This window comes from Microcaecilia unicolor, chromosome 3, assembly GCF_901765095.1.
Source record: "Microcaecilia unicolor chromosome 3, aMicUni1.1, whole genome shotgun sequence".
NCBI classification, from domain to species: Eukaryota; Metazoa; Chordata; class Amphibia; order Gymnophiona; family Siphonopidae; genus Microcaecilia; species Microcaecilia unicolor.
Genome location: NC_044033.1, coordinates 232,894,950 through 232,912,038, shown reverse-complemented (window position 1 = coordinate 232,912,038; position 17,089 = coordinate 232,894,950). Strand labels below are relative to the sequence as shown.

Sequence of the window (17,089 nt, the reverse complement as noted above, 5' to 3'; positions counted from 1 at the left end):
CCACATGACATCGACAGTGCATGTCACTCCCATGGCACATCTCCATTTGAGAGAAGCCCAGTAAACTGTACCTTCCCAGTGGTCTCCGGTGGCTGGGAACCTGGCAGATTTCATTCAGATTCCTCCAGAGTTGACTAATGCTCTTCTCTGATGATGGAATGGAACGAATTTGACTGTGTGACTATCATTCTAAATTCTACAACCTCAAAAGGTGTCAACAACAGATGCATCCAACTTGTGGTGGGGTGCTCATCTAGATGGGCTTTACTTCCAGGGTCTGCTCAGGAAAAGACCTATCATATCAACGTCCTCGAGCTTGGGGCCATTTGGAATGCTTCAAAGGCTTTTGGAGATTGGCTACAAAACCAAATTATTCTCATTCAAATGGATAACCATAAGTACATAAGTATTGCCATACTGGGAAAGACCAAAGGTCCATTGAGCCCAGCATCCTTTTTCCAACAGTGGCCAATCCAGGTCACAAATACCCGTCAAGATCCCAAAAATGTACAAAACATTTTATACTGCTTATCCCAGAAATAGTGGATTTTCCCCAAGTTCATTTAATAACGGTCTATGGACTTTTCCTTTAGGAAGCCGTCCAAACCTTTTTAAAACTCCTCTAAGCTAACCGTCTTTAACACATTCTCTGACAAAGAATTCCAGAGTTTAATTACACGTTGAGTGAAGAAAAAGTTTCTCTGATTTGTTTTAAATTTACTACATTATAGCTTCTTCGCATGCCCCTAGTCCTAGTATTTTTGGAAAGCGTGAACAGACGCTTCACATCTACCCGTTCAACTCCACTCATTATTTTATAGACCTCTATCATATCTCCCCTCAGCTGCCTTTTCTCCAAGCTGAAGAGCCCTAGCCGCTTTAGCCTTTCCTCATAGGGAAGTTGTCCCATCCCCTTTATCATTTTCGTTGCCCTTCTCTGCACCTTTTCTAATTCCACTATATCTTTTTCTGAAAACTCCACTGAACTTCTTTAATATCAAGATCTTAGGGTTCCATGTTTACCACTATCTATAGCAGAGGTTTCACTATCAAACATCAATCAGCAAAAGTGCTTGAAGTCATTATTGATTCAGGTTTAAATTTTTTTGTCGCAGATCTTGAGTATGGTTCCAAAATGTCTAATTAAGCTACAGTTTGCTTTATTCAGCCAAATTGTTAATGCATCAGGCAGCTCTTCATATTCTGATGCATGCATTCATCATCAGCTCATTAGACTACTCTAAAGCTTTATTGTTTGGCTCCTTATTAATCACAGGATCACCTTTCAGATTTTGACTCTTGTTCATAAAGTTTAGCACAGTGGGTATACTTTGTACCTTTTTCATTTACTTATACTTTATACTCCATCTTGCACACTTCGGTCCTCTTCTCAAAATCAGTTGGTTATACCATCTCTTCGGCAAGTTGTATGATTCTACTTACACAACAGTTTTCAGTGTTGTAGGCCCAATGCCTCCTGCCTTTCTACGGTTAGAGCTATCATATGTTCAATTCAAGGCTCGACTAAAAATGTATCTGTTTTATGATGCTTTCAGTCTACTGCAATCTCTTGTTTTGCTGTAATATCCTGAGCAGTGCTGTTACAGAGACAGGCTGGGATCTGTGTAACCAGCACTTTCTCTTCCAGCTTCCTTTGTGCTATCTAGATGTAATGATGTAAGCCACTTACATCATTACTCTTGAGTATTAAATGGAAATAAACCTGAACAGTCAATTTGGTCAGACTCAATTATCCTTCTGAATCTATTTGGAATCTAGCATCCAATTCCACCCACCTGTTCCAGGTTGCAGAACCTCATAAGCCCTGCCTGTTGCGGTCCTTGTTATTCCCTGTTTTATTGTTTTTAAGGCAGCCTGGGAGCTAGGGATTCCCGTCAATAAGAATATCACATCCTGGTTGACCTTGGAGAAAAACAAATGTGCTCACCTGTAGCAGGTGCTCTCTGAAGACAGTAGGATGAATATTCTTACATACTTACCACCTCCCTTTGGAGTTGAATTCTATAAGCTGTACATATTAGACTGGCCAGGACCTGTGCAACAGCAGCAGGCTGGAAGGTGCACACATGCACATTGCAACACTCCCAAAAGCTTCTAGAAAGTAAGCTGGAGAGCATTCTTTCTTTATTGGATGATATCGCCCATCAATAAGAATATCCATTCTGCTGTCCTTGGAGAAGACCTGCCTCAGGTGAGTAACTTTATATTCTTGCCTCCATAGAATATTATAGCATTTCCCAGCTGTGATATTTTTGACAGTTTAGCCTGGTAATTGGGACAATTTTTATGTATTTTAGAGATGGGAAAGAGGTGACTCCCGTGTCAGATATCCCTATAGACACACACCGAGTGATAGCGACTTGTCATTCACTGGTACAGTTGGATGATGGGACATTGGTGGGAGATCCACTGGAGAAAGCCATGCTTACTGCTGTTGACTGGACTCTTACCAAAGGTATGGAGACATAAGTCACCTATTATTAGAAATGCAGCTTTTGAGATAAATTTTCTTATGTCTATAGAATTCATAGGCCAGTGCATTACAGCCATGCAATAAAGAACAGCGCACAGTTTCTTAATGGGTAACCCAAAATAATTGCACCCTATACTGTAATCAAAGATTATGGTAATACGTTCCACACCAAATATTCCAAGCATGGGAGAGTACATGGGTCTACATTAGGAACAGTGTATGTAATTTGCACACATAAATCATATTGGCATGTGGAATTGCATGTGCATACATTGGCATGAGCTGGAAGCTATTCTCCACATTAACATTATTGTATGGTATCATTGGAATTTCTGCAGTCCAGTATTTTACTGTTCATAGCCGTGGTGCCTTCTCCTTGGTTCCTCACCCCTTACCATTTTCTTTCTTTATTGCTTTATTTTGTTGAAGTGCATGGGTGAGAAAAAAAAAGTTGCAGGTCTGTCTTCTCACGGAAATGAGAAGAAATCAACCTGAGTTCCTCACTAATTCTAGTTGCAGAAGAACAAGTTAACAGTTCACTCCTCTTCAGACCTGGCATTAAAAAGCCAGTATGAAAACCCTATGCTTAGCTTGCTTTAATGGCTAATAAACCTTCATTACAATGGAATTTAAATGAGCAGTGTTCTGATGTCAGTGGGAGTGTTTCTGTACAGTTTGCTTGTGTGCAAGGTCCAAGCATAGAGCAGCTATGATAGCACAGAAGCAATGCTAAGCTGTACATAAAGCTGTCTGCATTTTATTATGTTAACCCATCAATGTTTTGACTACTTTTGAGTCACTTAATTGGTTCTTTATAATTCTTATAATTGGGCAAAAAAAAATGGAAAGCAGATTCAATGAAGAAAATATGGAAAAAAAAAGCATACAGTAAGCACTGCAAGTTCTGTGCAAAACACTGAAAAGGCAGGCAGAAAGAGAATTTGAAGAAATTGCTATAGAGGATAAAATAACAATTCTTTTAGGTACATTTATAGCAAGAAGCCTGTGAGGGAGTTTGACCATTAGATGATTAAGGGGTAAAAGGAGCATTTTCTTTGATTTTTACCCACCTCTGCCTCCTTTTTGCTCTACCTGCCTTTCTACCTCATCCTTATCATTTGTCCTTGTTCCCATTCTTCACTAACTCCATCTACCTCCTTGGTATGTCTGTTCTCTTAATATGACTGATATTCTTTCCTATTCAATGTATTGTAATTCTTTTCCTTTTCTGATGTTTTAGAGTATAGCAAATTTGAATAAACTATTCAGGGAATAAAAGGCCATATCGGAAACACTAAGGGGGCAATTCTGGGAATGAATACCAGTGTTAGGCATCTATGTGCACACTATAAAATACTGGCTTAAGCCCAAAGATATGCACTCACACTAGCCTAAATGCTACAGATCATAAGTTAAGTGCAAATGTACAGAGATATGCACTGCCCACATGTACAATCTTTGCAATTAGGCACATGCTGTTTTATAGAATAATGCATAGTGTGCATAAACATGTAAGATCCAGTTTTCTTGGCCCTAATGTGTGTAATCATAGAATTGCCCTTTATATAAATTATTTATTTTTTTCTACTGAGATTTACTGAAATTGGCATTTAATGGCGACAGTTCAAAGGAACTGAAATTAATTTCATTGAACCTGGAAGAGATTATAAAGCAATTGACAAACGTCCGAGTAGCAAATAACCTTGACCAGATGGTATACATCCCAATGTAGTGGATGAACTAAAAAATGAAATTATAGGAGCCAAATGGCGTCGGGAGTACATGCGGTGGTGTGATCTCCACAGGTTTGTGGTGGTTGCTGGTGGATTGTGCCCTAATGGGGAGACTAAAGGGTAAGAAATGTACCTTCCCGGCTATGGATGATACCTCTGTGGCCCCCCATTCCACAGACCATGACCTCTATGTGAAACACACGATAGAGGGTTTGACTCTGAAAGCAACTGGTACTGGAGAGCTGGTACTGGTGGGAGGAGCTGACTACTTCTAAAGCCTGGAGCTGCAAAGCACTCCCCCAAAAGTGAATTGAAACCATTGGAGGAACTTGCGCATTTAGAGCAGTATTGGATGGCAATCTAGCTATGGGCTTGCTCAGTGGGGCAGCTTCTGCATGGTGTGACTGTGGCAAATAGGTATCCTGACCTCTGCATCAGGTGGAGGTAAAGGATTGAAGATTCTAGAAATGGTGTGGTGTTAGGTGCTAATGAATTTTCCTTGGATGATAATAACGAGACTAGCAGGTTCATTTTCAAAAGAGAGAGACGTCCAAAAAGTGACATAGGTCAGCATTTGGACGTTTATCTCACAGAAACATCCAAATCAGTGTTATCAAAACTTCTTTTTGGACGTCTTTCTCTGAAGTCCGTCAGAAGGATGTCCAGATCTGAAGGGGGCATGTTCAAGGCGTGACTTGGGTGTTCCTAATATATGGACGTCTTTCAGCAATAATAGAACAAAACAAAGACGTCCAAGACTAAAACTTAGATGTTTTGAGCTAGACCTGTTTTTATAATGAATAGCTGCTGTGGGAATTGACCCCACTTCCCCAGGATCAAAGTCTGCTGCACTAACCACTAGGCTACTCCTCTACTCTACACAAAAGGTGCCCCAAATGACCAGATGACCACTGGAGGGACTCGGGGATCACCTCCTCTTACACCCCCAAATCACAAAACATTTTTCCAAACAGCACTTTCAAAAGGAAAAGATAGACTTTTTTTTGTAGAATATGACCTTTCCTGTTCTGATTTTGGACGTTTTACAAAAAAAACATCCAAATTCAGACTTAGATGTCATATCCAAAAATGCCCAAGGTCACAAGGGATGATTGTGAAAAAAACACTAATGATGAAAACAAAAATAGAATTTAAGGACAAAAATGGGGTCCTGGAGAGAATGATATGTCTAAGGGGAAACATAAAGCAATGGTATGGTATCATGAGTAAAAGTGGGCCATTAACAATTAAAACTATGGTGGCATATGTCTTACACAAGGACAGAAACCTGAAAAACAATCAACAGAAAAAACAACAGGATGAGCAGAGATACACTAAATTAATAAATTGCAACATGTAATATCAAACCTTTTTGAAACCACTCAGCAGTAGTAGCGGCCTGCAAACCAGGAGTAAAGAAACTGAATCAAGTTAAGTGCTAGAGAATAAACAAAAATCAACAGGAATAGAAAATCAAGCATACATAGGTACAGGTAACAGAAGCATTCACAGTAATATATAGGTATAAGTAAGTGGAACAATGCAAAAAAATATAAAAACAGCACAAGAAGGATTAACAGGAATAGTTAACTTGCATAGCAGCAGACATCAGATGAAACGAAGCATTAGAAGACTAGGCAACAGAAGCTGCAGAAATATTAAGAGTAGTATTAATGGTAAGAAGAGAAACTGAGGGTGGAGAGTGAATAAAAAAAATAGAAGAAAAACAAACAGTTGTAAGAATAAAAAGCAAATACTTCATTATGGCGTGGGTTCAGGAAGCACTTGCAGAAGAGTGAGTGTGTGTGTGCGGGGGGGAGGGTTGAGGTAACGGGGCCAAATGAGAGTGAGTGGGGGGGGTGTTTAGGAAAGGCTGCCAGATTAGTGAGTGAGTGTGGGGGGGGGGGCAGGGGTTTCCGGAAGCGCTGCCAGATGAGAGAGAGTGAGTGTGTGTGTGTGTGTACGGGGTTTCAGGAAGCACTGCCAGATGAGAGAGAGTGAGTGGGGGGGGTGGGGGAGAGGGGTTCACGAAGCGCTGCCAGAGTGAGAGAGAGAGAGAGTGTGTGTGTGTGGGGGGGGGGGTGTTGGGGGTTTCAGCAGGGAAGAAGAGGGGTGTGGGGGGTATGGAAGCGCTGCCAGTTGAGAGAGTGAGTGAGTATCTGTGTGTGGGGGGTTTATTGAGCGTTTCCACATGAGAGTGTGTGTGTGTGTGGGGGGGGGGGGGTTCAGTAAGCGCTGCCAGATGAGAGAGTGAGTGTGTGTGTGTGTGTGTGTGGTGGAGGGGGGGTTCAGGAAGTGTGGCCAAATGAGAGTAAGTGTGTATGTGGGGGGGGGGGGGGGGGGGGTTCAGTAATCGCTGCCAGATGAGTGAGTGAGTGTGTGTGTGGGGCGCAGTGGTTTCAGGAAGCGCTGCCAGATGAGAGAATGAGTGTGTGTGTGTGTTGGGGGGGGGGTTGCCAAGTGAGTGAGTGTGTGTGGGGGGGCAGGGATTTCAGGAAGCGCTGCCAGATGAGAGAGTGAGTGTGTGTGTGTGTTGGGGGTGGGGGTGTTGAGGAAGTGTGGCCAAATGAGAGTGAGTAAGTGTGTGTTTGGGGGGTGGGGCAGGAATGGCTGCTAGATGAGTGAGTGTGTGGGAGGGGGCAGGGGTTTCAGGAAGTGCTGGCAGATGAGAGAGTGAGTGTGTGTGGTGGGGGGGGGGGGCGTTGAGGAAGTGTGGCCAATTGAGAGTGAGTAAGTGTTTGTGTGTGTTTGGGGGGGGGGGGTTCAGGAACCGCTGCCAGATGAGTGAGTGTGTGTGTGCGGGGGCAGGGGTTTCAGGAAGCGCTGCCAGTTGAGAGAGTGTGTGTGTGTGTGTTGTATAGTTCAGTTGGGGGGGGGGGGGGATTGTACTTCGAAGAAGAACGAAGGAAGTGCAGGCTGATTTCAGGGGTGTTTGTTGTGTGCCGTCACCGCCTCCTCCGCGCGATGCCCCCCCCCCTCCGCCATCCCACCCTACCGTTGCGTAGTTTTGCTGGCGGGGGACCCAAAATCCCGCCAGCAGAAGTCCTCTGTTGTGTGCTGTGCTGACTCCAGCGTGATCTTCAGCATTGCTAGCCTGTGCAGGGTGGGGTTCTGTGCGTCTGACGTCCTGTACGTGCAGGACGTCAGACGCACAGAAGTGCCTGCAGAGGCTACCAATCCTGAAGATCACGCCGGAGTGAGAAGACAGGACTTGTGCTGGCAGGGTTTTCGGGTTCCCCGCCGGCAAAGCTACGCAACGGCGGGTGGGTAGGGGTGGGGGTGGGTGTTGCTTCTTCTGCATTTTGAAGCAGGGCTTCTTTTTTTTCTGAGGATTTTCATGGGTGGCTTGGGGGGGGGGGCGGTGCGGGGGTGGGTGTTGCACCTCCAGCATTTTGAAGCGGCACTTCTGTTTTTCTTAGGTTTTTCTTGGTTGGCTTGGGAGGGGGCGGCGCGGGGGGGGGGGGGGGTGGGTGTTGGACATCCAGGGGGCGGAGTACTCCTCCCCCTGCTTGGTTGCGATTCGTTCGTTGACTTGTATGTTTTCCGCCCTCAACGTCATGACGTTTGACGCGAGGGCGGGGCACAGAGTCATAGTCAGTGGGATGGTTTCACCACCATGAACTTACAAACCCTTTATCGTTGTGCTATGAGTTCAGAACCTTTGTCCTCAGAACGTTCAGGGTGCGTTTTATTATAGTAGATATGAGTGTACAGCTAGGAAGCAGACAGAAAGCATTATAACTCAAAATGTAACATAAATTACATAAAAACAAAAATCCTGCAGTCAGAGCAAGAGTGTAATCACTGGGGTAGAGTTCAACAGTTCATGCAGTAGATCAAGTTTCAGACAAAAAACAAATTAGAGCAGGTCTGAAATTACACTAATGAGTCCAATGAAATTCTCCATCCAGCAAGGCAGCTGTAGGTGTCACTGTTTTCAGACTATTCTCGCAGCATGCTTTAAAAGGATGCCAACTTAGAGGAAATAAGGGTGCTTGGAATGAGAGCAATAAAACAAGTAAACAGGTCAGAGTAATGAGGACTTAATAGTGGTTTATAGGCATAAGGTCATAAAGGTCACAGTTCCTAACAAGTGAAACAATCTACTTAATGTCTGGGCAGTTCTTAAACAATAATGACATTAGCTCAATATGGCATTAGCACAACGCTAAGCTCAAGTTTGATACTTTAGGTAAATGTAGTTGAAGGTAATTTGGAATATTAAATGTATTACTATTCTAGCGTATTGCAAAAGAGTATTTCCATACATTTCAACATACGTCTACACCTACATGCACGTTCGCTGACAATCGAAACAACGTACAGTGTTCTTTCTAGATATTCTGCCATGTGACTTTCCAACAATGTGCACTGGTACAAAATACATTCAAATTGCACATGAACAGCTAAAAACTTTTACAATGTAAACATCTCTATAACCTTTCACATCGAATTACCATTTCTGTAACTGTTCACATAGAATTACCCAAGAATGAATGGGAATTTTCATCCACGTGCCTCACATTCAAACCCCCTACAATGCAAAACACAAATGTAAATCTCTATCATGGTAGCTCCCTCTGGTGGCTAAAATAATAAGGAAAAACAGTTTTCAGATGCAAATAATATAAAACAAACTGGGAACGTGGGCAAGCAGGTCATGGTAACAAGGTAGCTCTTTGGCAGTGAAAGGGAAGGCAATTTAACAGAAATTAAGGCAAACTAGAGCAGCACAAAACAGTGTCAGGCAAAGTGCATAAACAAATAAACAATTTCATAAGCTGAAAGCTTGTTTAGGTACAATGTTCCTGGGAGGTATGTCTGTGAAATCTCAGTGACCTAGAATACAGAACATACATAGGCATAACACTATCATGAGAATTAAACACATTTAATATTGCAGTATACAAACATCTCTTGTAATTAAATTTAAAGAAAAGGGAATTTAAACCAATTGGGGCTAACTAGGTACTGTCCTTGTTCTGGGGCAGTATAAAACATGTTCTTGCAAGGTACGCAAAATATTTTATTTATTTATTTACAGCATTTATATCTCACATTTTCCCACCCAAGGAAAATGTTAACTTCTTAATCTAAACATTCATATAGATTTACGTTTCCTGTGAGGCAGTGTCTAAAACCTCAGCTACCTAAGGTATAGTGACACAGATATTAATGAACTAAACACTGTAAGTAAACCAGGAACTGCAGGACAAAGTTTAAAAGCATTTAGCATGTGGACACAACAGAAAAACACAGGCAGGAACCCCACAGCAAATCTCACAGTTAATGTCAAAATCCAAAAGTGAATGTGAAGTTTGGAAACCAATGTAAGAAAAAATCAGCTTGAAGAAAAGTCCTGATGAGGCACAAACAAGGTAAAATTAGGTGCATACAATCTTAGTAGGGCAACAGTCCAGAAGGACAATGAAAGCCTGTTCGATTATTTTATTTGTTACATTTGTATCCCACATTTTCCCGCCTATATGTAGGCTCAAAGTGGCTTACATGTGGCTTACATAGAGAAGCATTTGCAGACTCCAGTGTAAACAAATACAAAGTGATATTGTGGTAAGATAAGGTTCATGTGGCACAGCCACATTAGGGAATCGTACAACGGAAGAGTCGTGTTATGTCCATAACGCTCTTTAGTTTTGTTGTGTTGCAGAGATCAGGCATTTATGTTGGATTGGTAGGGTATGCCTTTTTAAACAGGTTAGTTTTTATTTTTTTCCGGAAGTTTAGGTGGTCTTTTTTCTAATGCCATTATTTTCTTAAGCACTCTCCATACTCCCTGACCATATGTTGTGTGGACTTCTAAAGTTACTATTTGAATTCTGATGTTTGAACAGAACCAATTTTGTTATGGTACTATTGTTTTAATGCAGTTAAAATAACAGGCACTATTATTAGTGCAGAATTTTCCTAACAATTTTATTAAATCATGATTTAAATAAATTTGATTTATCTAATTGCCCTGGTTGCCGCATGATCTATCACTTCGCACAGTCACCGTTATCAGGTCTGCTAAAGTTATTCCTATTTTGACATATCTACTCTTGATATGAGAAGTATACTGGGCAAGTCACTTATGAACCTCAGAAGCAAGCTACAACAGATAAAATGGTTCTCTGTGGGGTTTTTTTTATTAGGGAGGAATGTAACCGTAACCAGCTGGAAATAAGAAAACTGCATTACAAAAATTAGCATGCCATCAGAAATATATGAGTGTAAAAATTAGCAACATGGAAACGCTGTCAGGTGTACTGTGGGCGCCGCCACCGTGATCCATGATATCAACTTAGGGCTACACAAAACCCTGTGTCATCCCAATACATTTTCAAAATAGTTATCCGACACTGTTTCAGCTTTAAGAAAGCTGTCTCTTACAAAGAATCAGGCTTTAATGTATGAGTATAGTATGTGGTACAATAAGATGGGCCAATGTCCGCTAAGATTCCATAGATCCATTCCTTCTAAAAAGGATTCCTTTGTGTTTATTCCACGCATGTTTGAATTCCATTACCGTTTTCATCTCCACCACCTCCCGCGGGAGGGCATTCCACGTATCCACAACCCTCTCCATGAAAAAAATACTTCCTGACATTACTCCTGAGTCTGCCCCCCTGCAACCTCATTTCATGAATATTTGAACGTCTGTATCACGTCACCCCTGTTTCTCCTTTCCTTCAAGGTATACATGTTCAGGTCGGCAAGTCTCTCCTAGTATGGTTTGCAATGCAAATCCCATACCATTTTCGCAGCTTTTCTTTGCACCGCTTCCAGTCTTTTTACATATTTAGCCAGATACGGCCTCCAAAACTGAACACAATACTGATTTCATTTTTAAAAAGAAGCTGGTGTCTTGAGAGGCTGGTTTTAAAGAAAAAAAGAGCCTTTAAAAACCAGATTCAGGGAAGAGTAATTTTAGTGACAACCGTGGTGTTTTTTTTTTTAAGTGATTTCTGATTACTTTCCTGGGTTTCTTGGGAGAAAGGGAAAATTAAAGCTGAAAACAGTTTAGAATGTCCAGTGCTGCAGAGAAGCTGCAGTGACCTAAAGCTTGAGGCAGCTTTAGAATGTTGGGGTCTGCATAGGGAGCAGTGCTGGAAGCAGCATAGAATATTCAGTGCTGCATTGGAATTAAAGAAGCTGCTTAGAGACTGACAAAATCTGAGACTTGCCATGTTGTAGAATCTATGGTTTCTTAAGTGGAAAAGGTTTGTGGGCTGCACCATTGTGTTGAGCATTGCTGAGAGTGAACTATTCAGGGTGTATTAAAAGGTTTTATGGGATTTTGGAACATTAGCACAGGGACAAATAATTATATTTTGTTTTCTGAATTAGTATTCACGGCTTTTCTGCCAAAGAAGACACTAATTCAGCTGCACACACAGGGAGCCAGGGTTTTCCTTCTTTGATTTCTTTGAGAAGAAGGTTAGTAGGTTCTGATGACACCCTAAAGATTCAAGGAGGGCCCCAGAGAATGAACCAGTTGCTGAGAACCTAAGGTACCCACCGCAAGAAAGCGCCAGAGCCAGTGAAGTTTTTTTTAATATATATTTTTTTTTTTGGTGTGCACTCTCAGTTTGCTTTTTAAATGCAAATGTCAATTTTTGGTGGTATTATAAATGGACATTGGACCAGGGCAGAGCAATACTCAAGTGAAAAGCTGGAGTAGCACATTCCTGCCAGGAGCACAAAGGCTGCTTAAGCCTAGTTAATTTTGAAGACTCCTGTTGAAGTAAAGCTGTTTAAGAGTCTGTAAAGAAAAAGAAGAGTTTTAGTAACACATACATGCAAGCTTAGAAAAAGGTTAAAAGAATATTTTAAAAAAGTACTTACCTGATGTGTTGACCAAATGACCTGCAAGAGAAAGAATAATTGTTGACTTGAATAAATACTGCACTTTAAAAAAGCTCAGTTGAGGTATTTAAATGTCTTTGAGTTTTAAGAATTTTAAAATGACTTAAAATGTAAAAATGCATTTTAGCTAGTGGTATTAGCACTATTTTAAAACTATTTAGGAAATGTATTATTTTTAAAAAAATGTTTATGTGCAATAAAAATTTGAAATACCTGTAAAGCCTGTGGAAGTCTTTTATTGCCTGTTTCCTGCGTGGAGGTCTCACTCTAACAAATCAACACTGGTTGATATTTTTAGCGGCAGTAGTGACAAGGGTGGAAGTGTGCTTCGTTTCAGGGGAACCATCTTACCCCTGGTGCTGTGACCAATAGCAAGTTTTGTTATTGTTGCGAAACAAAGCAGCGCTAAAACCTAGGGGGTACTACACATTCACACAGGACAAGATTACCTACCAGTACCTTCCCCCCCCCCCCCCCCCCCCCCCCACACCTGCATCACAATAAGGATAGGGCTGCATTATAGGTGAAAGTTGTTGAGGAGCAAACTCCGACCCCATGGGTGAAAGATTTTAAAGTAAGGATCCCAGAGCAGTAAGAAATGCTTTTTACGTTTAAATGATCCCTTTGTCTCTCTAGATTTCCATGTCATTGACATGTTCAATTGATTTCTCCTGTGCCAGTAAGCCAGAGGATCAGGCGAGGTCCAGTATTGTAAAATGCATTTTTGCACTACCAAGCTCATTTTACGAAACAACGTAGCATTATCCTTTCGTGCCCCCCCCCCCCTCCGAAAAGCTCCTGGTATATCTAGTAAGAATTGTTCCACTGTACCTAATACCCCTTCTCCCGACAGTAATACCATAAATCTTCAAATGTGGCCTCAGAAGAACTGAACCTTGGAATATGTCTAAAATGAGTGATAAAAGGAGTTCGGACAAAGGGGTTCTTGTATCCCACCCGTGTGGAACAATTGTGATTGGGTCATATAGGCCCTGTGCTAAACTCAATAAGAACATTCCCTTAAGCGGGCACCAGTTGTGAGAGCTGGATTACTCTTCAAAGTGCAAAGAATATCCCAACGAGTCAATGGGGTTCCCAAATCTCGCTCCCACCTGTGTTTGAGTTCAGTGTAATACTTTTGGGGTTCCTATTTATTAAGGACCTTATGGAGGCCTGAAATTGAGACTCCCTCTGTGGATATCTCCTGAAAAAAATTCACAGATTTGGCCCCCTATATGTTGACATAAATGTCTTTTATCTAATGAGGCTATGTAATTCTTAATCCAGTGCTTTTTTTGAGGGATTACTTGGGGGTACTGAGTACCAGCACCTTTTCCGTTGCCTGCTAAAATTGACCCATGGACCCCCAAGTTTTAATGAAAGAGCTCAGGCTTTTCACACCAATTCTGCCTTGTCATAGATTCTGTGACTGGTTGCAGGGTCCTGGCTATTTTGGGATGGGCCCCTCAGTGATCACTCCATCCCTGAAGGGTAGCCTAGCATTTGAGTACCGGCACCTTTTATGTTAGAAAAAATGCACTGGCTTAATCTGACAATAAGCAAACCTGTTACTCCAGGTAAATCCCACCTGTACTGCTATGGATTTACAGCCTGTTTCACTGACACAGACTACTCAGTAATTACTGTGGATTCTTTTGGATTCATATTAGATAAATGAAATCTTTATTAGAGGAGCTAAAATCTGTACACACAATGATTAGGATATATATAATGGTTAAGACATATACAATGATTAGCTATATACACACAATCATTACATCACTGGTCTCTACATCTAAGCAAAGCTAAGAGTTCTTAGACCAGGAAAAGAAGCAATAATCATTATATACATACATCACTGGCCCTTACATCATCCAGGCTTTTAACATCAGCTGGAGGGGGCCTTTACAGCGAAAGCCAGGAGGAACAAGTCCTCTGTGCAGTACGTACATTACTCATGGATGAGCTCCCAATTTCACTGTAAGAAACTCCCCTTTTTATTAGGCTTAGAACTCATGTTCAGAGCTGAGGAAAATTACAGCTGCCCATCCAGTCTGCCCAACAAGATAAAAGTAATTCCTTTAAACCGCAATCCTATTCCTCCCACTCAGTGGCTATAATAACATATAGTACCTCATTTCAGCTTTGGAATTCAACTCTCCCGTGCATTCCTCTTAAAAAGGTGTCATTCTATGTACAAATCCCACGCTCGTCGCCAAGATGTAGTGCTATGGATTTACAGCCTGCTTCACTGACGCAGACTACTCAGTAATTACTGTGGATTCTTTTGGATTCGTATTAGATAAATGAAACTTATCTAGCTTAGAATTCACCTCCTTGGGTCTTTCAGAGGGTGTCACCCGAGTCTTGCTTCCAGGAAAGATTCAACAAAGAGGTGTTACTCTTTTAAATGGAGTAGGTTTGCCTTCTGGTGTGAAAGCGAGGCCCTAGATCCTCTTTCTTGCGACACAACGTAATCAAAGACCATAATGGACATATCCTAACTCTTCCTCTCCCTCTCTAAGCTCTCCCCAATTGTCTTTACCATACATGTACCTCATTCTACTGAAATATCACCTTGATAGTGTTCACACCTTGTATTTGTTCACACTGGAATTGGTTAGTGGGAAAGTGCAGGATACAAATGTAATAAATAAATAAATACGTAAGCCACATTGAGCCTGCAAAGAGGTGGGAAAATGTGGGATACAAATGCAACAAATAAAAACCTGTATTAGAGGAGCTAAAATCTACACTGATATATATATATATATATATATATATATATATATATATATATAATGATCATTACATCACTGCTCTCTACATCTAAGCAATGGTAAGAGTTCTTAGACCAGGAAAAGAAGACATACATACATACAACATCCATCACTGGTCTCTACATTATCCAGGCTCTTAACATCAGCTGGGGGGGCCCTTTACAGCGAAAACCAGGAGATTTTTAGACCAGGAACAGATCCTTTGCACAGTGCGTCCACTCACAGATGAGCCCCCACTCTGCTGTAACAGGCCCCCCTTTTTATTAAGCTTAGAGCTCATGTTCAGAGTTGAGGAAAATTACAGAATGCTTCTCTGTTTAGGTAAACAAGCCATACTGTGGGAACGTGGTCACATGCTCTCCAACTCCAGGTGGCCAGGCTGGACCTGAGAAGCAAGCGCCATCCTCCCCTTCACATACCAAATTAATTAGAGCTGTGTCTTATCTTCTGCATTCCAACTTATTTTCACACAATCAAAGTTAAACAATCATTTTTAAACAGAATTACTTCTAATCAACAATACAGACCCCAAGTGCACTGGTCAGTCAAGACAGAGCTGAAAAACAATCTTTAAAATTCACTTGTATTACACCACCTGAGCCTTTAGGTCCTCAAAAGGAAGCAGTGCACCCTCCCTGCTGAACAGGTGCTCCAAGAGAAATATTCCTTTGAGTTCCCATAAAGCAAAAATGGTGTTTTCCATCCTTGGTTCAAAGGCTAAATTGCCTTGTATCAAGATCTGGTCTGTAATCAGGGGATCCCCCCCCCCCCCCCCCCCCCCACACACACACCAAACCCCGAACAAGCACACTCCGCACAGCCTGCTGCGGACGAAGCAAAATGCTCCATCTAATAGCCGGAGGAAGTTGGATGCAACTAATTCCTAATCTACTAATCTTCCTTTGGACTCACCACTAGACTACTCATTTTTAATGTGCGTTTTTCGTTTTCTTTTACTGTGAACTTTCATTGTCAATTGCAAATGTTTTACAGGTAACTGCTTTAAGTTCAAGTTGCAGTTGTTTCTCTTTCTATTAGTATTGAATTCCTGTATGTGTTTGATTTTAGATGAGAAGGTCTTCCCTAGAAGTATTAAAACTCAGGGTCTGAAGATACACCAGCGTTTTCATTTTGCCAGTGCACTGAAAAGAATGTCAGTCTTGGCATCGTATGAGAAGACAGGCTCTATGGACTTGTGTTGTGTTGCTGCTGTAAAAGGAGCCCCGGAAACATTGCACCAAATGGTAATTCATACAGCAAGTAAATTTTACAAACATGAAATTTCTTTTCAAATATAAAATTAAAAATCCTGTATGCTGTTTCTGGTTTAATTCCATGTTAACATATACTTAAAGTAATCCTAAACAAAACTCAAAGTACCCAATAGTCTACAGGTTAGAAAATGACTGTCAAAAATTATTTTTAGACCTGTTTTTCTATAAAGAAATGTAACAAATTTATCAATAAATTTCCATCAAAATGCTTCTATAGAACTGTGGATAAAATCACTTAGTCTTGGGCAAACAATATTTTCAGTGCAGGGAATTCAAAATCATCATCTTGTTTTGCCCTTTTTATTTTCATTACATAGCCAAAAAATATAAACAAATGATGTAAAAACACTTTCTGAAAGCACTCAAACAGGCTCTAAAGAGGAAATCAAATTTGGCCTGCTAAACTTCCAGGGAATCTTTATTTAATGTTGGAAATACATCTTTGCACCAAATTCTTCATTGGCGATTACTATTGCAATAGTTTCATCAGTTTTTTATGAAATACATTTTAGTAAAAATCCTCCTTCAAATACTTATCTTAACAAAAGTCGGACCAGGGGTTCTAGAGCTTCCGACATGCATGTTTATATTGTGAGCTGGTCACCCTTCCAGACTCCAGCCAGGGCTGACCCTGTTTAGCTTCCTCCTCACACACGGTCACTGCTGGGCTCTCGCCATCTTGGTAACTCACAGGATTCGGTCTCAAACACTGGGGAGCTTTCAGCTGTCACCTTTTCCAGAGAGAGCTTCCCCAGTGTTTCCATCTACTCCCTACAGCTTTCCACCACTCAGAAGCCTAGCCGAAATTGGGTGGCGGAGCAGGTGGGGGGAAGAGGGGTTGGTGGTTGGGAGGCGAGAATAGTGGAGAGCAGACTTATACGGTCTGTGCCAAAGCCGGTGATGGGAGGTGGGACTGGTGGTTGGGAGGCGGGAAGCACTGCT

General features: G+C 41.5%; 1 protein-coding gene across 1 annotated transcript in view; it reads left to right on the top strand.

Moving 5' to 3' along the window:
- The window catches only part of ATP13A1 (ATPase 13A1), a 343,318-nt gene that overhangs the window by 201,309 nt on the left and 124,920 nt on the right, over positions 1-17,089 (top strand). The window contains exons 13-14 of the mRNA XM_030197562.1: positions 2,319-2,476; positions 15,942-16,117. Of these exons, the coding sequence (XP_030053422.1) occupies positions 2,319-2,476; positions 15,942-16,117 (334 nt within the window). The remainder of the gene's footprint in view (positions 1-2,318; positions 2,477-15,941; positions 16,118-17,089) is intronic.